Raw genomic sequence first — 23,168 nt, 5'->3', positions numbered from 1 at the left:
AGGAGCTGCAGTGGACACTCACATGGGTACACCCAAGGCACACCCTCCCTGCAGACTGGGGTAACACAGGTGAGAAAACAGTGAGAGGAAATCACGAGCACCATTCCCGGTAGCTCTGACCCTGAAAACAATCTCCCACATCCCTCTTTATCATCAGTGCCACTTGTGCCTCTTCTCACATTTCCAACTTCTCCTTGCCAGCAGTGCCCCCCTGGTGGGGCCGGGCTGGTGGCACAGGGTGCTGGAGGCAGAATATTCACCTTCAGCACAGCCTCGGGTGGGCTCCTGCTCACCCTCACAGCTCACCTCACCCTCTGCTCTGCCCTGCCCGTGTCTGTGCTGCTGCCTGAAACACTGAACAGGTATTTCTCTTTAAGGCATTTAAACTGCAGCTGTGAACACAAAAACCAAGCACACACCCACACACCTGTGCTGCCCACACACACACACCTCACACACCTGTGCTGCCCACACACACACTGTGGGGCACATCAGGAGTTTGATACATTTTCAGCATAATTTTCCTCAGTGAGAATGCTGACTGCATTTTCTGCCACTGCTTCACCTGGGCACGGTCCTGCAACTCTATTGATTTAGGCCCCAGCCCAGCACATTTAAAAATGTCATTACATTTAACATTTGATTAATTTAATTTCAGTAAAACTAAATTAATTTCACAATTTTACAGCCTTAAAGCTGTACACCCATATGAAGGTTGGATGGGTTGCAATCTAACAGATGCACAACTTCTTGGGACTGAGAATAGACCTCCACCCATCAGCATTTTAAAATTTGGACGTCACACTGCTAAGCCTCAGGGTTTTCTGTTAATCAAAATTCACCAAATCACCCGAGGACCCCTATGAGTCCATCAGGTCCCAGAGAATATTGCCTGTGAGCAAAAGCACTTCAGTTGTTCATGTTGAGCTGAACGTCCAGGTTCCCCTTGTCCAATGTAAAGTGGGGATGGGAAAGCCAAGTGTCATTTCAGTAGTGTCAGCATCCCATTGTGGGCTTCAGACCCCACTGCTGGGTGCACTGTGTGGGGAGATGCACACACCTGCATCTCCCGGGTCCATGGCACTGCTCAGAGCACTGTGCAGCATGCAGAGAGGAAAGAGGATCAGTCCCAACTCCCTCTTTCCTCCCACATCCAGGAAACCCCGAGTGCTGTTTTCTCACAGCCAGGCAGGTGCTGGGTCTGATCTTTCTGATCCACACTCTGGCACAGAGAGGAACCAAAGGCTGGTCCCATAACCACATTCTGTTTTGAGTCCAAGAGATGGATCTCCACAGGTTTCATTAAATATGTGTAGACCATAGGGTGTTTCAAAACCCCAGGCAGAGGCTCAGCCAGCCCCCATTTAGATGCAGATGCTTTAAGAATAATTATCAATTGCTCAATCTCCACGGGAAGCAGCAGCAGAACGGAGCTGGAACACGCAGGGAAGGTGGCAGCACAGGCAGTCCTGAGGACACCAGCAGCTGCCTTTCAGCTCTCTCATTTATAAATAATTTATTTCCAGCCACCTGTGCCCAGAATAACAATTTTCTGCCCGAAATCTCCAGGCTGGCGCCGGGAGGCGGTCGGGGACTCGCTTTCCCGGGACCCTCCCGGGCTGTTGGGAAGGGGTCGGGGTGTGCAGGGGGGAGCTGTGCACGGATGTGCCGCTGGTGGGAAGAGGCACGAGGAGCAGACGCGGAGCATCCGCTCAGCTGATCGCAGCGGGGCTGCTCGCTGCCGCCGATGCAGCCATCCGTGCGCCTGGACAAGCAGCCAGGCTCCGGCAATGGGTAGCTCTGGAAACGTCGGCGGCTGCGGGAGGCTGCAGAGCTCTGCTGTGGAGCAGCCTTAGAGGAGAGGCAGCTACCCCGGGCAGGGCAGCGTTATGAAACACGGGCGCGCTGGCCGTGCTTGAGGATTTTGGCAGCGCGGCGCGGACGCTGCTCCCATCCTGCATCCCATGATGGCACAGGAGGCCATGGAGCGGCTCCGAAACCCCGCAACCCGCAGGGCGGAGGAGCCCGGAGCGCCGGCCCGGTGAGCCCCGGGACCCCGGAGAGCACCAGGGACCCCGGAGAGCATCAGGGACCCCGGAGAGCATCAGAGATCCCGGAGAGCATCAGAGATCCCGGACATCTGCAGAGACCCCGGAGGGACACGAGGGACCCCGGAGAGCTGCAGGGACCCCGGAGAGCATCAGAGATCCCGGACATCTGCAGGACCCCTGGAGGGACACGAGGGACACAGGGACCCCGGAGGGACACGAGGGACACCACAGGAGCCCCGGAGGGACACAGGGACCCCGGAGGGACACGAGGGACACCACAGGAGCCCCGGAGGGACACAGGGACCCCGGAGGGACACGAGGGACACCACAGGAGCCCCGGAGGGACACAGGGACCCCGGAGGGACACGAGGGACACCACAGGAGCCCCGGAGGCACAGCCGGCTGCGGTGAGCGGGGCGCGCAGCGGGGCCGGGGAGGAGCGGAGCCGCAGAGCCGGGCACGGCACCGGGATCGCGGCTCTGCGAGCGGGAGAGCAGGAGGATTAGCAGGGAAGGGCAGACGGAGCAGGATTTATCAGCTTTTCGGATATGCATTACGGCCTTCTGTGATATTTCACGGGATTTTATACGGGACTTTGTCCGGCTACAATAGGGGTTCCTCGGCCACAAAAGAAAGGTGAGGTTTTTCCTCTTTTTCCTCCACCGTTCTGTATCTGCCTCTGCGAGCCGTGTGCCAGCTGGCCTGGGCACGAGCAATAACCAGAGAACTTTTCGCAGAGGCTGAGGTACCAGCGTTCATTGCAGTCTCAGTGACTGCTTCACTAAATTAATCCAGAATATCTAAGTAAAGGGGCTTAGCGGCATTATTTACAAACACTGCAGGTTGCTCTCGGGATGCCCTTCCCCAAGCATCCATGGAACATTATCCTTGAAAAGCCAGCAGTGGATACTGCAAGTGTGTTTGTGTCACTGGTGAAGCAGGCTGGAATGCTCAGCTTCTCCCATCAGTTTCTGGAGCATCACTGTGCTGAACAAATAGATCCTAACAATGTTCAGTAGGTGAATGTTGCAGGAATCCAGACATTGAAGGGTTTAGAAAAGACACTTAAAACGCCTATGATTCAGTTACAGAGCTGTGTGGTATTTTAGTTCTAGTAGATTTCCTTGCACACAGGGAAAGATCTCATCTGTAATTGCTGTGGGCTAAGGCAAAAATAAATATATGGTACATTTGTTACAACATTGTTGTGCAAAACTTCAGCCATAGGGGCTTTTGGAAACTGCAGATTGAGCATCATGTGCTGGGTGCTTGAACTCTTAATATCTAAGAACATACCTCATGCAGGAATGGTTTATTGTTAGTGCAATACTTTTGAGATCCAGTAGCAGTTTGCTGAAAGCTTTCAGTGATCAGGGAATGGTGAGAGCAGACTATGTCACCTCTGAAGCACACATCCCTCTGTTTGCAGAATTCCATACTGGCATGGAATCAGTCCTGCTGATTACTGCATTATCACTTGAGCTAGGTAAAAAGTGTGGGATTAATGGGGAAATACCATGGTGTGATCTCTGCTCAAGCTGAGCACTTTCCAAGTAGCATTCTCACAATAAGCCTTGCTGGACCATCTGCCTCCTGCAGGTCCTCTGCATCCCTCACTTCAGGCTCACCAACAACATTATTGTCTGGATTTACACCTATCTTTACTAAAAAATTGGTCTGAAAAAGTCAAATATTTGGTGAAAGAGCCACTGGGACAGGATTTGCACAAGTTAGTGCCGACTTCTCCAGCCTCAGGCTGCAGCTCTGCTCTGGGACATTGCCCTTCCCTTCCAAAGCTGAATTATCTGTCACTGTAAAACGCCTCCTGTATTGAATAAATAGGGTATAGTATATTTTTTAAATTTGTGGTACTTTCAACTTGATTTGACCAGTTTATGGACTCTAGAGTTTTTCTCCATTGTTCTTCTAACTCCACGTAAAGATTTTTTCTTATTTATCACAGTTCAGTGTTATTTAAAGGTTTTAACACAATCTCATCATCGAAGATAATTTTGCAATCTGATTACATCTTGTAGGAAGCCCACGTGTAGCACGCAATGGTAAACTCACTGGAAAGCCCTCTCAAGCTGCAGTGCTTGTCACCACAGCATGTGGAGAAATTTGGGTGCTTTTACCTAATTTCCAGCTCTTTGGCAGACCTAAAAGGGAGATGTGAGACGTGGGGTCAGCACAGACACATCCTCTAGCAAAGAAAACTTTGTAAGTTGTACGAAGTGCTTGAAGCTTCTCAGAATGATTTTAGCTGTTGGAATAAAGGGAACTGCAATTACTTGACAGGGTCCCAACATCAAATCTGTGACTTCTTAAGAGTTTTACTTCCTATGTGCATTCACACAATATGGTATTTGTCTTGACTTTCCAAAGCACCCTGAGAAAATGGCAATGCATATCCAAGGGAAAGGCTGCAAGACAGAATCCTTCAGCCGAGGCCTGACTGCATTTGTCCTCAAAGAAAGCTGACAAAAGAAAGGAGAGACATAAAAGAGGGCTGGATTTTTCTAAAAATAGTAATCATGAGTCCAATTCTCTTCAGTTTACAGCAGGAAACACCGTCTTGCTTCCTTGCCAACAACTCTGAATTTGCAAAACCCTTTGGGACTTTAGAGCAACTCTTGATGAGGTGTAGCTGTCAATGCAGCACTGACTGAGCTTCTGCACCGAGCACACACAGGGGACAGTCCTCAGTCTTCACCTGCCAGTCTGGGGCACTTTTTCAGTGTCTTCAGCCTTTACGAGCACTCATGGCATCACTGAAAATATTCAGTCTTCCCTTAAAAATGCTGTAAATGCTCCTTCAGCTAGGAGAGGAGAATTGCCAAGAACTTTAGCAGGTTTCTTTTATTTCTCTCTACAAATACATTAATGCAGCTGCCTAGTGTGACCTCCTCTGTCACACTCTGCTCGTTTTGGAAGCAAGGCACTGTCCTGCTTTTCCTTACAGCAACTCTTTTTAGTGGCCAGAGATCCTTTTCCTGCCGAAGTCCCAGAACCTGTAGATCTGTGCTTCTACTCACCATGGCCAAAGCTGATACTTCCCAGTGCTAATTATTGCAGTATTTTCAGTGCAGTGTTAACCCTTTCATTGCCCTCTTCACCTAGAGGTCTCCTCTGCCATTTAACAGTTCTCACTGCCCATCAATTATCCATCATTGTCCTTTCAATTATAATTTTATGATTTTATTAACAACTTCTAATTCCTATGGCCCTAAGCCCCCTCTGGCTGTGAGAACTGATTAACAGGGATAGAAGACTTGTTTGCTTCCATTTTGCTTCATTCATTTTAGGTGAAACATGCATGAAAAAGACAAATGTCACATTTTCTATTACCAGATACTAGTTCTGTCCTCCTTAGTCTTTGCTTTTGAATATCATCATCAGAAGTGATGCACTTCAACTCTTTTAGGCATACTTTGATGATATTGCAATATGTAGCTTATGGAAAAATCAAATGACAGTTTTTATGTCAGCAGCACTTTGCTATTTCCCGACTAAACAGCAACACTTAATTTTTGAGTTGCAAATTTGCAGCAGTGGTTGTGGGTGGAGATTGTGCTTGTTTATTTGGTTGGGTTTTACTACAATGTACTGTCATGGCAACTGCTGTAAGGGCGAGTGCATCTGGAGGTAATTCGTACACATCATGTTGAATGCAGCAAAATTGCCTTGTACCATTTAAACTTTTTCAACCACTGGGCAAGGGCAAAGTTATCCCTTTGAGACTCCAAAGCACCTTCTCCTTACTAAACAAACAAATACATAAACAAACTTGGCAGAGCTCTAGGAGCAATGCCAAACATTTCTTGGTGTTTGGATGCAGAGCCTGCTGCACGGTTAAATTAGGGCTGACACCTTGGGTGTTTCCTCCAGTTCTGCTGATGCACAGCAAGGTTTCTGTCCTGTTCATGTGGGGGCAGAACATTGTGCCCTGCCCAGGTGCTGTTTGGGCAGGCATTGGCCAGACCAGTCTCCCGTGGCTCCAGGAGACTTTGCCCAAAAATGCTGCCCAGGCCAGTGCCAGACCCTCTCATCCTGGTGATGGTGCAGCTGCTCCACTTTACATCACTTCAAGCATGGAGAAACTCCACCAAAATCCACTGCCCGAGCACACAAAGTGGCGTCAAAAGGGACTAAATTGGGCCAGTGATGCAGCTTCAAGCATAACATGCCTCACCTGGGCACCTGCCCTGCCTCACCTGGGCACCTGCCCTGCCTCACCTGGGCGCTGTCCTGCCGGCCCAGCCTCACCTGGAGGTGCAGGGAGCACGAGCAGCCCCAGCCCGAATCCCAGGGGGCTGATCCCTGCACACTGCTTGCTTTCAGATCACCAGGAGCAGCTCAAGTTTCAGCAGCCCTATGGCAGGAACAACGAGTGAATCAAATCCCACCTATGCTCACAGACAGTATTTCTTCAGATGAATTAGTGCAGGAACAACCTGCAGGATCTAATTACGGCTAATTTTCCATTCATTTGTCTCGGTACTTCTGACCCTTTTACTGCAATTCTTGAGCACTCACAACATTGATCAGAGATTTTCAATAATTTAACTCTAAGGGTCAGCTCTTTAGCTGGTGTAAATCAATGCATTTTCTTTGGCTTTGGAGCGGATCCGAAGGGAGGTGTGGGATTTCTGTTGGAGAGAGAGCAGTCGGAATTCACTGAAGATGCTGCAGCCTGGCAGTGCTTTGCACCTGCTCGTGCTCACCAGCCCTCGGAGAAAGAGCAGCAATCAGCACATTGAATACTTTCGGATGTTCCTCAGTCCTCTGGAATTAAAATCAGAATACGTGTACTTTTAAAAAAATACCATTAACAAAAGTACCTAAACCAGGTCTTCAGCATCACCTGAAATGTAAGACTAGAGACAGAGGCTTGTGACATTTAGGAATTGAGACTAAAAGGTCACACAAAAAGAATTCAGGCTCAACAGACAAAATATTTAACTGAGCCTTAATTTATTTTTGCCCTAGAAGTTTTGGATCTTTGGTTTGGTTGCTATTTAAGACAGAAAGAATTTGCACAAACAAATTAAAAAGGGAATTAATGGAGACTTAATTGGTAACATTTATTTAATAAAGCAGCATAAGTGAGCATCCACAGAACTTTAAATCAGCTACTGGAACAAGAAGCAGTGGGCAGATGTTCGTTGCCAGGGCTGTGGATTTCAGGAGTGTGCCCCAACTACGAGCTAAGCAAAAGCCATAATATTTTCTTTTCTGGAAAACACTGCATCTTTTCTCAACGCTAGCTTGTCTCCACAGAGAAAGGATAGACTGGGAAAACAGGAACTTATGGGGAGATGCCAGCTTTTATTTGCCACAGGAGGTTAAAGGTTCCCTAGAGCACAAAGGAGCTTTTCTTGCCCAGACAATCCCATCGTGGTGCACATCAGCACAACTAAAGCTGCAAAGCTCAGCAGCAGTCAAGAGAGATCTGTTGAACTTGAGCTGAATTTTTTCAAACATTCACTAGTTTTTCTCCACGCGCATCCCCACATCAATAGTTGGCAATATGAATACATTAAAAAAATTTAGCAGGATCTCTGGTTTCTGTTAAAGCAACACACACAGAGCCTCCAAATATCCTTCCAGCATAAAGCCCAACTTCTTTGTGCTGCACAGAGATTAATAATTATTATCTTATCTATTGTGAGTTGATGCAATTTCTTTCTTCCTCCCACACACCCACACTTCTGTTTCCTTCTGATCTGCATTTGTAGCTGAGCTACTGTTAGGCTGAAAGGAAGGAATTTGGTAATACCTCCCTAAAAAGATGCCTGTTCATCCAGTGACAAAGGATGGAGATGTTGGCTATTGACAAAAGAAAATAAAGAACTTCTTTTCCAAACATCCCAAGAGAAATAACCTCATCATTTAGGTATTTCTTGTGCATTCCAAGTTAAAAGAAAGAAAAGAAAAAAGTCTGAAGATCTGAAAGTTGCTTGAGCTCAATCAATCGTTCTCATTGGACTGTAGTTCTTAACGTGCATAATTAGAAACAGCAGATGGAGAAATGCTCAGATAAAGCCAAAAGGGGTGGGTGGGGGAAAGTCACCCTGGCGGTGGATTCCTCAGTTTGGATGTGAACCAGCCTCGCACCCCTTGTTCTTGCAGGTGTGGGCAGCGGCAGCTCGGCAGGGCACGATGACGGTGCCAGCCCAGGAGCGCAGGGAGGCGCGGGGCCAGCCCGGAGCCTGAGGCTGGCAGCCCGGCCACTGCAGGCTGCTCCCGCCGGCCATGGGCTGAGCTCCGGCAGCAACGAGTGTCTGGCCGGGCACAGCTCCGGGGCCCTGCTGGGAAGCGTGAAGAGCCCGTTTCAGTAAGGGCATGGCCAAAGCTTTCTTCAGGCTCCAGAAGTTTCTCCGTCGGACCCAGTTTCTGCTCTTCTTCCTCACGGCAGCTTACCTGATGGCCGGCAGCCTCCTGCTGCTGCAGCGGAGCCGCCTGGTCATCCAGCAAGGCTCCCGTGGCGTTCCCACGAAGCAGGCGCTGCAGGAGCTGGGCAGGGCTGGGCTGGCAGAGCCCAGGAGCCTGCAGAGCCCCCGGGCCGGCCCCAGGCTGCTGGTGGCCATGGAAGCCCTGCAGGAGCCGGCCCGGCACAGCCCGCTCTGGCTCACGTCCCGCAACGCGGAGCTGCGGCAGCTCAGGAGGAGGTGGCTGCACAGGTTGGGCAGCGAGCAGCAGCCCCTGCAGCCTGCAGCACCTGCAGCAGCGGAGCATCCTGCCGAGCACAAAGGTAAGGATGGACCCCGCCCCTTTCCTGCACACGGACTGTGCTCGGCCGGCCCCGAGCATCACACACCTCTGCAGGTGTGCCTTCCTCCTCGCTCACCACCATTGCCAAAACAGCTCTGGGGTGTCTGCACCGGCCAAAGCACAAAGGATCCGTGCTGGGTCACTGCTGTGCCCTCACCGCAGCGACAAAGTGTGAGTTTGCAACCTTTGATGCTTTGCCTTTCAGAAGAACGAGTTGTTCTTGGAGATGTTTCATGGTAACAAAACAGGAATGGGATCCGGATTACTAGACACCACATTTCAGAGCTGCTTTTCAGTTCGTTGACTATATTTTACCAAAAAAAGGGCACAAAATCCCACAAAGTGGGTGCCACATCGTGCTGCTTACTGAGGGAATTGTCAGAAATGGGAATGAGAAGGCGATAGTGGTGACACGAGTCACACCGTGTGAGCCAGGCAAACTGAACACCTGCAGTTACCTGAAGCTCCAAGCTGGAGCTGCTCCACGGATGCTCCAGAGCACCCTGGTGGAGGCAGAGGAGAGACTGAGAGCTGCTCAGCCAGGGCCTTGCTGTGGTTCTAACTACTAATGAGAGGGGTTATTTGTTATTTATTTGTACATCTCACCATATTGAGCTGTAGATTCAAATATGCTTCATTTGAATATCTGATTGAACATGAAGGGACATTATTAATAACAATATTGTTAACAAGCATTGGAATGCCTTTGAAGGTAATTAATTAAAACTTAACTACCTACATAAAGCATGTTATCTTCTCCAATTCACTTCCAGTGAACTTAGGGGCTTGTTATTTCATTATGCATCCCTTTCAAGACCTAATGAACTCCTCCGTGCTTATAATGCTTAATAAAGTTTCAGTGATGCCCAGTGGCTCCTGCTTAGTAGAGCAACGTGTCCTGACCATGGAGGCTGGGCTTGTGACCCCTCGTGGCTGTGACTCTGAGGCAGTACAGCTCTGCCCCTGCTTGCCCAGGGGCTGCTAGCCAGGCTTCCCCAGGCAGCCCTTGACCCACGCCACAAACACAGGCATGGCCCAGCCTGTTGTGAACCTCCCAGCTCGCTCTGCCTCGCTCTGTCTCTTAGTGAGAAAACCCGAGCTCTCTTTTTCTCCAGGCCAGGCTGTCTCACCTGCTGACAGTGCAAGTGGCTCAGGGTAGGGAGCACACTTTTCCTGGCACAGACATTGGCAATGCTGTTAGTACAACAATGACAGTTTCCTGTTCCCACTGCTCCCAGTGGATGGAATTCCCAGTCCCCTGGCCTGGTTCTGCCATTGAACAGGATGCAGAGGTGCCAGGGACTGCATCACTGACATGACATGACAGGACAGGACAGGACAGGACAGGACATGCTACTCTGAGTCTGTGCAGTCTCTGTGACTCATTCATGGGAGGATGTGAATGAGGAATTGCTGCCAGGCTGGCAGTGGCCTGGAGGGACACAGGGAGGAGGGCACATGGTGGCTGGCTCATCCAGGATCCCCACCCAGGCTCTTTGGCCCCACATCCTCAGTTTTCTGATGCCACAGGTTTGAGTCGAAATACCCAAATCAAGAGTCTCCAGTAAAATGTGGAGCATTTTCGTTGCAGCTGTGTGACTCCCACCTCGTTAATGGTGTGCTGGGGGTGTGTATTCACAGCTTGTGAATTTTCTAATTACACGGTGGCAAATTACCACGTGCAGGTCGTTGAATCTACTGTTGTGTTTGTAATATTTAAATGTTTGATTTATTATTTCTGGCTCCAAAATCCCTGATGGAGCAACTCAAACTTCTTTTTTCTTGTGGATTAGTTAATATAATGTTTTTTAGTTTCATTTTTCACCATATATTATTTTCCTATACACAAATTACATTATTTAATTTCCTTGTGTTATCATCTCAGTGTTGTTATTTCTAAAATCAAATTTCCTTTTTTCCTTCATATTTTGATGATAAAATGTACTTTTAAACACACAATTGCTGTATAATAGTGGGACTCCACATCATTGTTCCAATTGTATATTAAATAATGGGCTGGGTTTTTACAGTATTTTGTTCATGACAACAAAAATTAGGCTGAGCACTAAGTGCAGTCTAAGAGAAACATTTATCTTTCCTATGCTAAGTAAAGCAAGACATATTTGAAGAGATTCCTTAGCACCAGAGAGGAGATAGCTCAGTGTGATAGCTACATTGTGCTGCCTAGTTAAAAGTGAATTTATCTTTCCATTACAGCTTTAATGCAACTCCCTATATCCAAAGAAAATTGATTTTCTTAATATTTCTCTTGCACCATCTCATTATCAACTAGAGATTTTAAAGAACACTTGGGGGAAATCCAACAGGATTTCTGGAAGTTTTTTTAGCATTTTGAAGGCTACATTCTCCCGTACTTTAGAGAAGTGCTGTGTTTTGTCACCCAGAGGAGGGAGCTGAGCACAGCAGCTGATGCAGGAGCTGCAGTCCTGGGTGGGTCAGGGACGCTGGGTGTGCAGTGCCAAGTCTGCTAAAGGAACCTGGGGATGGTCTCATTTCCAGGGGACAATGCCACTGTCCCCTCCCGAGGTTCAGGAGCAATGGAGAGGTGCACAGAGCGTGGGTGTGGGAGCCCAGGTGGGCTGGGGTTGGTCACACACAGCCCTGCTCACAGCTGAGCCATGGATAACCTGGGATGGGATGGGATGGGATTGGATTGGATTGGATTGGATTGGATTGGATTGGATTGGATTGGATTGGATTTCCCTCCTGCCCCATCTGCCTTGCCTAACCCTGGTCTTGCATGCACACAGGCACCTACATGGGCTGCTTCACTCACGACTCAAGGGAGAGGACACTGAGGGGAGCTGTCTTTTATGACTTAAGAAAAATGACAGTAGCTCACTGTCAGGAAGCTTGTGCTGAGAGGTGAGTGGTGTTTTTTCACTGCAAGTTTTCTTTTTTCTGGCTATAAGTGGAACTGAATTTGAAGTGGGAAAAGCATGCCAATGTTAAACATACAGCATCTCTGAAAACAGTGATTATCTCGTACCTTCAGGCACAGCTTCTCTGCTTGGAGCACACTGCTGCCTGCTCTCTATGGCACCATGGCTGCTTACATTATATTCTCCATTGTCCTGGACAGAAACTACTGTTTGGTTAAATAGTCTTTGTAAGATATCTGTGTTTTGATAGATAGGGGTCTCCAGTCTGTATCTTGTTGAGGGCTGTCCCTGCTGAGGACAGAACGCTGTGCCCAGCACAGAGCGAGCCCCAGAGCAGGGCACAGGAGCAGGGCAGTGTGTGACAGGGCCAGGCTCGGGCAGTGTGTGACAGGCTGTGTCTGTGTACAGGACAGGGCCAGGCTCGGGCAGTGTGTGACAGGCTGTGTCTGTGTACAGGACAGGGCCAGGCTCGGGCAGTGTGTGACAGGCTGTGTCTGTGTACAGGACAGGGCCAGGCTCGGGCAGTGTGTGACAGGCTGTGTGTGTACGGGACAGGGCCAGGCTCGGGCAGTGTGTGACAGGCTGTGTGTGTGACAGGGCCAGGCTCGGGCAGTGTGTGACAGGCTGTGTGTGTACGGGACAGGGCCAGGCTCAGGGGCAGTGTGTGACAGGCTGTGTCTGTACGGGACAGGGCCAGGCTCGGGCAGTGTGTGACAGGCTGTGTGTGGGACAGGGCCAGGCTCGGGCAGTGTGTGACAGGCTGTGTGTGTGGGACAGGGCCAGGCTCGGGCAGTGTGTGACAGGCTGTGTGTGTACAGGACAGGGCCAGGCTCGGGCAGTGTGTGACAGGCTGTGTGTGTACGGGACAGGGCCAGGCTCGGGCAGTGTGTGACAGGCTGTGTGTACGGGACAGGGCCAGGCTCGGGCAGTGTGTGACAGGCTGTGTGTGTACGGGACAGGGCCAGGCTCGGGCAGTGTGTGACAGGCTGTGTGTGTACGGGACAGGGCCAGGCTCAGGGGCAGTGTGTGACAGGCTGTGTGTGTACGGGACAGGGCCAGGCTCAGGGGCAGTGTGTGACAGGCTGTGTCTGTACGGGACAGGGCCAGGCTCAGGGGCAGTGTGTGACAGGCTGTGTGTGTACGGGACAGGGCCAGGCTCGGGCAGTGTGTGACAGGCTGTGTGTGTACGGGACAGGGCCAGGCTCAGGGGCAGTGTGTGACAGGCTGTGTGTGTACGGGACAGGGCCAGGCTCAGGGGCAGTGTGTGTACAGGACAGGGCCAGGCTCGGGCAGTGTGTGTACAGGACAGGGCCAGGCTCAGGGGCAGTGTGTGACAGGCTGTGTGTGTGCGTGACAGGGCCAGGCTCAGGGGCAGTGTGTGACAGGCTGTGTGTGTACGGGACAGGGCCAGGCTCGGGCAGTGTGTGACAGGCTGTGTGTGTACAGGACAGGGCCAGGCTCGAGCAGTGTGTGACAGGCTGTGTGTGTACGGGACAGGGCCAGGCTCAGGGGCAGTGTGTGACAGGCTGTGTGTGTACGGGACAGGGCCAGGCTCGGGCAGTGTGTGACGGGCTCTCTCTCTCTGTGCAGGGCCTACAGTTACGCGGGGCTGGCTCACGGGGCAGAGTGCTATTGCGGGAACTCGCTGCCCGCGGCCGCGGCGCCGGGCCGGGAGTGCAGCAGCGAGTGCCGGGGCCAGCGCGGCTCCGTGTGCGGCGGCCAGGACCGGCTCTCGGTCTACAGCGTGCAGCTCCGGCCGGCCACCAGGCCACGTAAGTGGGCGAGGGAACGGGCAGGGGGGCACAGGTGTGAGCTGTGCCGGGGATGTCCTGCTGCTCGGCTGCTCCGTTCCGCACCAGCGGCTGGAGCAGCCAAGGACAGAGGTGCCTGCAGCAGGCACGGGGTCTGTCCGTGCTGCTCTGGTCCTGGATGCTCACCTGGCACCAGGGAGTGAACTCAACACAGCACAGTGCCAGCAACAGAAACACAACTCCACATGAAGAAACAACTGCCTTTGGTATCGGAAAGGGTACAGACACACCTGCGCTTAAGTAACAGCCTGGAAAGACCTGTCCTATCACACGACCGCACAAAAACCACCCCCGCCAAGGCCATCCAACGCTCCCGGCCCTAAAGGACACCAAAAGCCGCAGATCCTGCTCCAACCCCTTTACTGGCACACCAGCCCTGAAGCGGGCCCCGAGCACAACAGCCTCAGCTCTGCGGGGCAGCGCAGCCGCGCCCCCCTCCTCGCCCGAGAATCGCCCCACTACCCCCCTGCTCCAGGGCCGTCATGGCCATCGGGTGCTGTTAGGTCACGGTGACAAGGCAGGAGAGTCCTGCTTGCTGATGGCATCTCCGGCACTGCTTTTCTTACTTTGCAGGGCCATTTTTAGTCTTCCGTGTTACACTGGCTCGTTGGTTTTAGGGGTTTTTGTCACTGAGTTGTGTCCCATGAGCACTTGCGGTTTTCTGATTTGCCAGGCACCGTTCAGGGCAAGGCAATTCCAGGGAGTGGGAGTCAGACCAGAACAACGGCAACAATTAACATCAAAACGGGGAGCTTTCCACAGCTAAGAGAACATTAACAGAACAAACACGAACTTGTTCGTAACAGTCCTAAACAAAATAAGTGATCTGTGAAGGTGAGGAATGAGTGGAGCCAGAAAGAGCCACATCAATCCCTTTCCTGAGAGAAATGAGACCAGTCTTGCTCTTCCATGGAGTTCTGTTCCAGCAGCAGTTGGGAATTTTGCTCCATCTTTAGATGGCAACACACTCCACCCATCACTCAGGTAGCTGCCTTGGGGGACTCCATGGATAACCCTTTAGGTAAACACAAAGCACATAAAGGATCTAAACAGCTGATCACTCTTTGCGATTGGCAAGCTCACAAGACCTTATGGATGTTATTTGCTGAGAAGAAGCACCAAGACCTTAGGTTGTGCCAGTATTGATGGTACTTCATTTCTTCTTAAAGACAAGTCAAGGTTTGTACGATAATCCAACCAGCTACATATAAATTATATATCAAAGGTACATAGACCTAAATTGCCACTGTCAGGCTGACAGGCACGTTGGCAGGCTTCCCAGGATATGCATCACTGCTTAAAATTCCACTATGAAATATATATACACATTCCTCAGGAAAAGACAGCCTTTAATTTTTTTTTTAAAGTATTAATGAATTACTCCTCAAATTAGTCTAGCCTGAAGCTAAAGTTGTAATTTTCTTGCCCTTAGTAACACCTGATAGTTGTCTGTTTGAAGAATCCCCCTGACACAAGCCAGCTGAGAGCCAACAGAAGTATTAATCACAATGAACAAGTATGTTAGAAAGTAACTCTGAGACTGGAAGGCCCCGTGATTTACTCTGTGTACTGTAGAGCACAGACCTCATGTAAGTCTTTTACATGGAGCAGGTTCAGTGACATCTTCAATTAAACCATCCCAGACCGGGCTTGCCCCTCTCTGTCCCTCTCCTCTCTCTTCCCGCTGTGGTTCCCAGAGATCCAACTCTGCTTCTAGTAAATTGTTTGAATAGTTACAAGAACAAAATTTAAACGGCTTCTCCTTAGATTACTCTAGGCTCTTGCTAGAGAGTCTGCGTTTTTCTGCCAAGAAATTCATGCAGAACCAATTTTTTTCTTCCTAACTGCACCACGTCTCTCCTGTCGTTCAACCCGCTCCCCACATCAGTTCTGGCAATAGGTTCAAGGCAGCAGCTGCAGTGGTGCCAGGCTCTGCGGGGTTTCTGCAGCAGCAGGTGGAACCACAGGAACACGCAATGGGAGCTGATCTCCCGACTAAAGCCGGGCTTAGAGCCTGAAAGGCTGCAGGAACGCCTTGGCCTGAGAAGGGAGCAGAGGGGCAGCTGAAGAGGAAGGTGTGTCCCATGAGGGGGTTTTCAGGACTCATTTACATTCCTTTCCTTTTCTGATCCAGAAGCTTTGTAGATTTTTATCAGGGCTTTTAACTCATTGAGGGGAAAGCCGAGGGAGCTGGGACCTGCAAACAATAGCAATGTCCTCGCAGGTGGGATTGGACTCGGTGCTGCTTCCCATGGTTGTACAAAGATAAAGGCGTGTGCTCCTTTCAATACCACCCGAGCTGCAGCACGTTTTTCTAGCATACAATATAGTTTCTCTTATTTCTGCCGCCTTTGTAATATAAAATGTACTTTATTATTTTGGGCTTCTGTACCTAATATTATTCTTTGTGAAAGAGGCAGGACGCTATGGACATCGTTTCCTTAAGAGAAACCTGTTTTATATCCCCACAGGGAGGAATGTTATCTATCGAGGATGTTTTAGAGCTCCAGAAAATTTAACAGACACCTTTCCAGCCTCTTTGATACTGCCCAATTTGACGGTGGAGATGTGCTCCGAATTTTGCTCCAAGAAAGTAAGAACGGTTCTCATTTCACATCCTTTCTTTTATTGTTATTTTAAATTCTAATCTACTGAGGGAAGGACAGAGATTAGTGCCTTAGAGCTTTGAATTTGTAAATGAGTTTCTAAAGGACAAAAGTCATTAGAGTAAATACCCAGTGATGCATCTGGTCCAAGTGCTGGCGTGGGGATGGCGGGAGGGAAAGTCAGAGTGGTGTCACTCGGCATGATACACAGGCAGCTGCTCTGAGCGATGAGTATCGACCACGAGGAAATCAATACCTGCTCCGGGTCGCATTCCAGCCCAGCCCTGAGCCACAGCTGCCCCGGGAGAGGTGGCAGCAGCTCCTGGGGACACACAGCCTGCCAGAGGGTGGCTGCGGGCTGGCAGCATCCCAAACGTGCCCTAGAGCCCTCCAGGAGAGCCGGCTGCTCTCGGGGACCGTGCCCAGGGCACGGGCAGGGCTCCCTCTGGGCTCCCTTCCCCTCGTCCCCACCCCGATGGGGATGGCTTTTTCTGCACAGGCTTCACTGCGTGGTCAGGTTTTGCCTGCAGCCACATCCAGCCTCGTGCACTGAGCTCAACGTCCAGTTACTTCTTGCAGCATCACAAAACTGATTTAAACTCTTAGCTGGCTGATTACAGTGCTTTGACCAGGACCCGTGGCCTCAGCACAATCATGGAATAAGCAAATGGCCTCAAGTTGCACCAGGGGAGGTTTAGATCGGATATTAGGAAAATTTTGGGATTATCCCATGCAAAGCCCACTCCGGGTTTGTGTCCTCCTCACTCATGTGCTGCCCAAGCCGTGAGGAAGTTGTGAGGGTCAGCCTGCCCTGGGCACAGACACTGCACCCCTGGCACCCTGCACTGACCACCACCTGAAGGTGCAGGGCTACAGAGGAGCACTTCTTTTGTTGCCTCACAGAACCTCCAGCCTTGCAGAAAAGTTCATCACTTGCAGGGGATGCTTGGTATGAGGTGCAAGGGACATTTTTATTCCAGGCTGTGTTTGAGGGCAGGGACACTTATTAATTTCTCAAACTCAGAAACACTGCTTCATTGTAAAGGAAAGATTTCTGTTTGCAGGCAAACCCAGAGCTGTTTTGCCCTTGGATCAAATCTGTAAATAGTTTTTGACAATGTCATATCTCATTCCCTAAGTAAATGTTGGCTGTTGGGCACACGTGGCACACGTGTTGCATTCGACTCCTTATCAGAGAATGAATGCAGGGGCAAGAGCAGGAGATAAGCTGCTCAGCAGTCCTGTCACATGCTCCCACACTCCAAAAGACTTTTAAAAGGCAAAAAGTGTTGATATGGAATAGATGGACTGAAACGTTCAGCACTCAGATACTCCCTGAACTTCCTTCAGCCTTCTGCCTGCCCCCACAGCCCCGTGCCACCAAGAGAGCCCACGGGGGGCTCCAGGGCAACCCACACCTTTCTGGTAAACAGCAGAAAGCCTGAGTTTTAGGGCCAGTAATCAACTGCTATTTTATTTGGTAAATATTTAGCACATTTCCCTCAAACTTGTTTTAATTCTTACCACAATTAGGCCAGCAGCTGGGGTTCATTGCCCCACCACTACACAGCTTTGCAGCCTGTTGCCCTTCCCGGGTAAGACTGGTACACCAAAACATGAATTACTCTGCACCAAATCCATTTAAAAACACTTCTTACAGACAAGAATTTTCCTTAGAAATTTATTCCTTGCAAGCGACACTAACTGTAACTTCCCCGTGATTGCACACCTCAGCAGGCTTCCTATCTCGAAGCAAGGTAACACAAACATGAAGGCAGTAACAGGAAAGTAGCGGGACCTTTAGAACGACACCGCTTCGATCCTGACAGTGGCGAAGATTTATTTGCTTTGCATGGCAGCAGCGTTCCCTGCAGGCCGTGGGTGCCGTGGCGCTTGCCCAGCGATGTGTTTCTGTGTTTTCCCTGTGCAGGAGTTCCCCTTGGCAGTGATCCGAGGCCAGGAGTGCCACTGCGGCTTCCCCACCGGGCGCTTCTCGCTGCGCGAGGGCGCGGACGGGCAGCGCTGCAGCGGGAGCCGCAACGCCAGCAGCGCTGCCGGGGGACAGTACTGCCTGGTCTACCAGACACCTGTGCAAGGTACAGCCCCCGGGACCGCCCCCGAGCCCCTTCGGCCGCCGCTAAAGGGCTCTGTTTGCAGCAGGCTGAGCCACAGCCTGGGCAGCGCGCTATGCGCAGGAATTTGGGAAACAATCTTCCTCTCAATTCCCCTCTCGCCATCAGGCTCGTGAAGATGCATCTTTCCCTTCTCTCGTTACACAACACCTTTTAAGACGACTTGCAATGGTTTGTTGCAGCTTTATCAAAAAAGCATTGCCTTACAGAAAACCAGCAGAAACCTCTTTGAGGATAATCTCTTTGGTTTCATACAGCTGAATTAATTCTAGGAAGTAGCTGACTCACAAGCAGACCAAATTGATACTCTATACTAAGAGAGAGAAGGAGGAAGCAATAAACTTTGTAATCAAGAGCTGTCAGTGGAATTATTAAAAATCCACAGTGCTAACAATGAAATATCTTCTCTCCTCACAGACACCCGCTGCACGGACAGGAAATTCTTAACCACCAAATCCAAAGTGTTTGTTGCTTTGTCAAGCTTTCCTGGGGCTGGGAATACGTGGGCACGCCATTTGATAGAACATGCCACAGGATACTACACAGGAAGTTATTACTTTGATGGAGCCCTCTACAACAAAGGTACCAGGGCCCAAGAGATGGGGCACAGGCAGCCCTTCCAAAGCACAGAGCTTTACTGGTCATCCTTCTGCTTGTGGCTGTCAGCATGTTTGGAACAATTTAAAGTCGCCTGGCCTGAGCAGCCTCCCGCAGTGCAGATGGCAGCAGGGACAGCTCTGGCAGCAGGGACAGCTCTGGCAGCCAGGGTTTGCAGTTGTGCACGCTGCCTGCACTGCTGCCCTGTCACACACGTGTGCAGCTCCCACCTGGCAGGCTGGTCCAAAGACCAGTTACCTGAAGGCTGTGGGTAGGACCCTTCAGTGAACATGTAGGTTGAATTTCCAAACGTTGCTAATTATGGGAGAGCAGTATGGTGAGGCAGCAGAGGCTCAGCAGGCACTGGCCCCGTGGAACGCTGCCTCCCTGCAGTGCAGGGCTGAGGATGGAAGCCTCCCCCAGCACAGGCACTGCCCACGAGCCCAGCGTGCTGGCTGGGGCTCCAGCCATGGTGTAGCTGACTGGCACTGTCACACCAGCTTTACACCACCATAGCGGGTGATTTAGTGGGAAAAGGCACAGACACAGAATCAGGCAAAAAAGCCAACAATCCTGTCTTGTAAAACAGGTTTTAAAGGAGAAAAAGACCACTGGAGGAGTAGGAGGACCATCTGTGTGAAAACACATGAAAGTGGCAAGACAGAGATTGAAATGTTCGACTCGGCAATCCTGTTGATAAGGAACCCCTACAAATCGCTGATGGCAGAGTTCAACAGAAAATACGCCGGGCACCTGGGCTATGCCACTGACCGCAACTGGAAGAGCAAAGGTGAGCAGGACCCAGCACAGGCTGCTGTGAAATCTCCTCAGTGTGCTGGCAAGGGGACACGAGGGTGAGCACTGCAAACAAATTCAGCTGAGGGCAGTCCCAAAGCCTGTGACACCTGCACGGTGGGAGCAGCTGTGCTCCTGCTGCAGAGGGGAGGGCAGTGCAGCACCATTGCCACAGGCACAGGGAGCATCCCTGCCACGGCACTGCTGGGCAGAGAAAATGGCCATGCACAACGCCCCTGTGCACAGCCCATTTGCCAGGCTGAGGTGAAGAAAATTTGCCCCTGCAGCATGTAATAACCATGAGAAATCTAATTTAAAATTTGGAGGATCCAATGGAGCATGACATCTCATGAAGGATATTTTACAGCACTGCACAGGTGCTGCTACACTGCAGAAAAATAAGGATGATAGCAAAAAGTGGACCTGAAATTCAGTGTCCCCTGAACACATGAAAAGACTTCAGAAGCTGCCTGCCTCACTTCACATGTGTGACTGGCAAGCTGGCTGCTGATTGCAGTTTCCCCCCTGCATACACAGCTGCATTCAGACTCTGCAGCAGAAAAGCCATTTGGCTTCCATTTCTCCTTGTACATATTTTAGGCATTACAGCTGTGGCTTGGCAGAGGGCTGGGGGAAAAGTGTCCTGTGTCACAGCACATTTCTTTCCCAAGCTGGTGTTTCACCTTTCATCAGTCACAACTCAGGACCTATTCATCAAAAACTGACAAAATAGCCCCCAGAAAAAAAAAGAAAAAGTCTGCTGGGAATGGCTTTCCCATACTGCAAACTGCAAATTGTTACATTTCAGCCACAAATGCTCTTTGTCCAGCCCAAAAGCTTTCACTAGGACTGTCTTGACTTCAGGAAGTTAAATTATCGAGGAGAGCAAATAGAGATGCAGGTATCACTAATGTCGAAGGCTAACGAGTGTCCCGTGTTGCTGCTCCCTGTCCCTGCAGAGTGGCCGGATTTTGTGAACAGCTATTCCTCCTGGTGGGCTTCCCACGTCCTGGAGTGGCTCAAGTACGGGAAGCGCCTGCTGGTCGTGCACTACGAGGAGCTGAAGCAGAGCCTCATCCCCACGCTGAAGGAGATGGTGGAGTTCCTGAACGTGACCGTGACCGAGGACAGGCTGCTCTGTGTGGAGAACAACAGGGACGGCAATTTCAAACGGTCTGGTGCTAAACAAAAGGATTTCGAGCCATTCACCCAGGAAATGAAAGATCTCATCAACAAATACATCCTGACAGTGGATGAAGCCCTAAGGGGAAGGAACTTCTCAGGGCTGCCCAGGGAGTATGTGCCAAGATGATAGGCTGGTGTCACGCTGCTGTGGTTTAAAATGAAGTGTTTTTTTCTTAAAAAAAAAAACAGAAAAAAAATCTCAAACAAAAACCCCACAAACAAACAAGAAGAAAAAAAAAAGATTAAAAAAACCAACCAAAAAAAGACCAGACCTCTTTAGCAGTTATGGCAAAGATGCTTGTGGAGGCTGCTGAGCAGTGCAGCAGTTGGGAATGCCTGGGTTTTGTCAGCCCCAAACCTGGCTCCAGGGGCATGGAGGAGACCCCAGAGGGTGGCAGAGAAGGGAGTGCCACCTGTGCCAGGGGCTCAACACAGGTCCCTGCACCTCCATCCCTTCACCTGCAGAGCCACGGTGGGTCTGGGGAACACCAGGGCCAAGTGTCACCACTGGCTCTGGAAATGGGAATGCTCTTGGTTCCAGCTGGGAGCACCTGCAGAACGGGGGAGAAGGGGGTGAACCCCAGTCCCTGCAGCCCCAGAGGGGTCGGAGCACACCTCCCACCCCAGCCCCAAGGCACTCCAGCCTGGAAACCACGGCCCTGTGGATAGAGCTGCCCTCCAGAGCCCCTCCAGCAGCCGTGCAGGGCTCATTTTGAACTCCTGCAGGCACCCGAGGTTTGTTGGACCCTGCAGTGGGCAGAGGACAGGGCACACAGGGCTGCCAGGGCAGCTGCCCCATCATCCTGGGCACCTTGGAGGTGGCCAAACCCTGCGGCCAAAGGGGCTGCCCTGCTGTGAGACACTTCTGCTCACAGGAAATAAAGGATTTCTTAAAAATTGAGTGAAAATACTAATTTTAATAAAACAAGTTTATATAAAGGGAGCTGAACTTCCTCTGCCTGTGTATCATTGGTGCTTTAAAGTCAATCGAGGACATGGAGTCACTTCAAGCTGAGGCTCATCCTGTGCCACTGCCTCTATGGGGTTTGTTGTGGGGTTGTCACATCCCCATCCCCAGAACTCAGTGCCTTCCCTGGCAGTGAGGGTCTCAAGGGCCACAAAGGGGTGAGGGGTTGTGGTGGACTGAGCTGGTTCACACGGAAAACAGAAATTATTTTTGTCTATGCAAGGGGTACAGCTCAAAACAACAGCTGTGTTTGGGTGCTGTGAGCCCAGGGGTGAGGCCCTGGGTGCCTGCACAGGGTGGCACAGCCCTGCACAGGAACACAGCTCACACACTCGTGGACACCAAGGAAAAACCCAAATAACATCGTGCCAGTACCAAACACCACCCGGGTACAGAAGCATTCCCATAAAGCACATTATTAAGGATGCTGCAGAACAGGATTATCACCATCTCCACTCTGACTTAGTAAAGAGCTAATTCTTTTGGAAATTATGCATTAAGGCTCTTCCAAGTTTCATTTGGGCAGCAGTTGCTGTTGGTGGTCACAGCCCACAAAGTTTGAGCCCAGCCTGTGGAGGGAGCACAAATACTTCACAGAAAGAAATTGCTCTTAGCCTCACTGAATTACATGCCCGAGACCACACATCAGGATTTGGGCCCACCACAAAACATGAAGATTATAACATTTTATTACATTGCCTTTCTAGCCTTGTGTAGCATTACAGGATCATTTTAAAAAATATTTCGATCATTTCAAACCTGTAAATGGTGAGCAAGGACAGGCTGTAAACTCTCAAGAAGGCAATTTAATTATTCATATGTCCTGTAATGAAGACTCTAGGTGGCTAAAATTAGAGCTGGCAAAAGTTATGAATATGCATTAGCTCTGTAATGCCAAAAATGAGCTCGTTTTACAATAAAATAAATTGCAGCCAACCATTTCTTAATTGCTGAGGTACAGGGACTGCCCCTTTATTTGTACACATTTAGTACAAATGATGTACATCTGTTACATACCCCATACATCTGTATGGACAGACACACCAACATGTCACTTGCATTTGTTCTGCCTGGGCTCTTTTAGGACCACAGGAGCAGTGAAGGGCTTGATGGGTGTGGACAGAGGCACAGCTCACACCGTCCTTCCCTGCCACATCCTTTTTGGTCAGTGGTGTCTTTTGGCTGAAGCAGCTCCTCATCTTTACCTGGAGATGTGTTCACACATATTGATCACGAGCTCCATCTTGCCAGACCAATATTCTGTGGTGCTTTTCCCAATTCCCCTGCAAGGCAGGTTTTCCTCTCAACCATCTCTGTGCTTATTGCACTTAGCTTTAATTAACCAGA

At 50.3% G+C, this 23,168-nt stretch overlaps 1 protein-coding gene across 1 annotated transcript; it reads left to right on the top strand.

The window, feature by feature from the left end:
* The first annotated feature begins 1,420 nt into the window (after positions 1 to 1,420).
* On the top strand, positions 1,421 to 21,803 carry WSCD1 (WSC domain sialate O sulfotransferase 1). The gene is made up of 9 exons (XM_088177044.1): positions 1,421 to 2,458; positions 8,184 to 8,805; positions 11,597 to 11,711; positions 13,319 to 13,500; positions 16,011 to 16,132; positions 18,076 to 18,241; positions 18,695 to 18,859; positions 19,464 to 19,664; positions 20,629 to 21,803. The coding sequence occupies exons 2-9, from the start codon at positions 8,397 to 8,399 to the stop codon at positions 20,979 to 20,981; spliced, it is 1,713 nt and encodes a 570-aa protein (XP_088033170.1). The 5' UTR covers positions 1,421 to 2,458; positions 8,184 to 8,396; the 3' UTR covers positions 20,982 to 21,803.
* The last annotated feature ends 1,365 nt before the right edge of the window (positions 21,804 to 23,168 follow it).

The sequence above is a fragment of the Sturnus vulgaris genome, chromosome 21 (genome assembly GCF_052056855.1).
Source record: "Sturnus vulgaris isolate bStuVul1 chromosome 21, bStuVul1.hap1, whole genome shotgun sequence".
Taxonomy (NCBI): Eukaryota; Metazoa; Chordata; class Aves; order Passeriformes; family Sturnidae; genus Sturnus; species Sturnus vulgaris.
The sequence above is the reverse complement of the archived record's forward strand: the minus strand, read 5'-3'. Positions and strand labels throughout refer to the sequence as shown.

What these genes read in the sequence shown, in the direction of transcription:
- WSCD1 (XM_088177044.1), top strand. Translation starts at nt 8,397, where the DNA reads ATGGCCAAAGCTTTCTTCAGGCTCCAGAAGTTTCTCCGTCGGACCCAG. An exon ending in GCATCCTGCCGAGCACAAAG is followed by an intron (nt 8,806 to 11,596) that starts GTAAGGATGGAC and finishes GCATGCACACAG; the next exon opens with GCACCTACATGGGCTGCTTC. An exon ending in TGGAGCCCTCTACAACAAAG is followed by an intron (nt 18,860 to 19,463) that starts GTACCAGGGCCC and finishes CTTGTAAAACAG; the next exon opens with GTTTTAAAGGAGAAAAAGAC.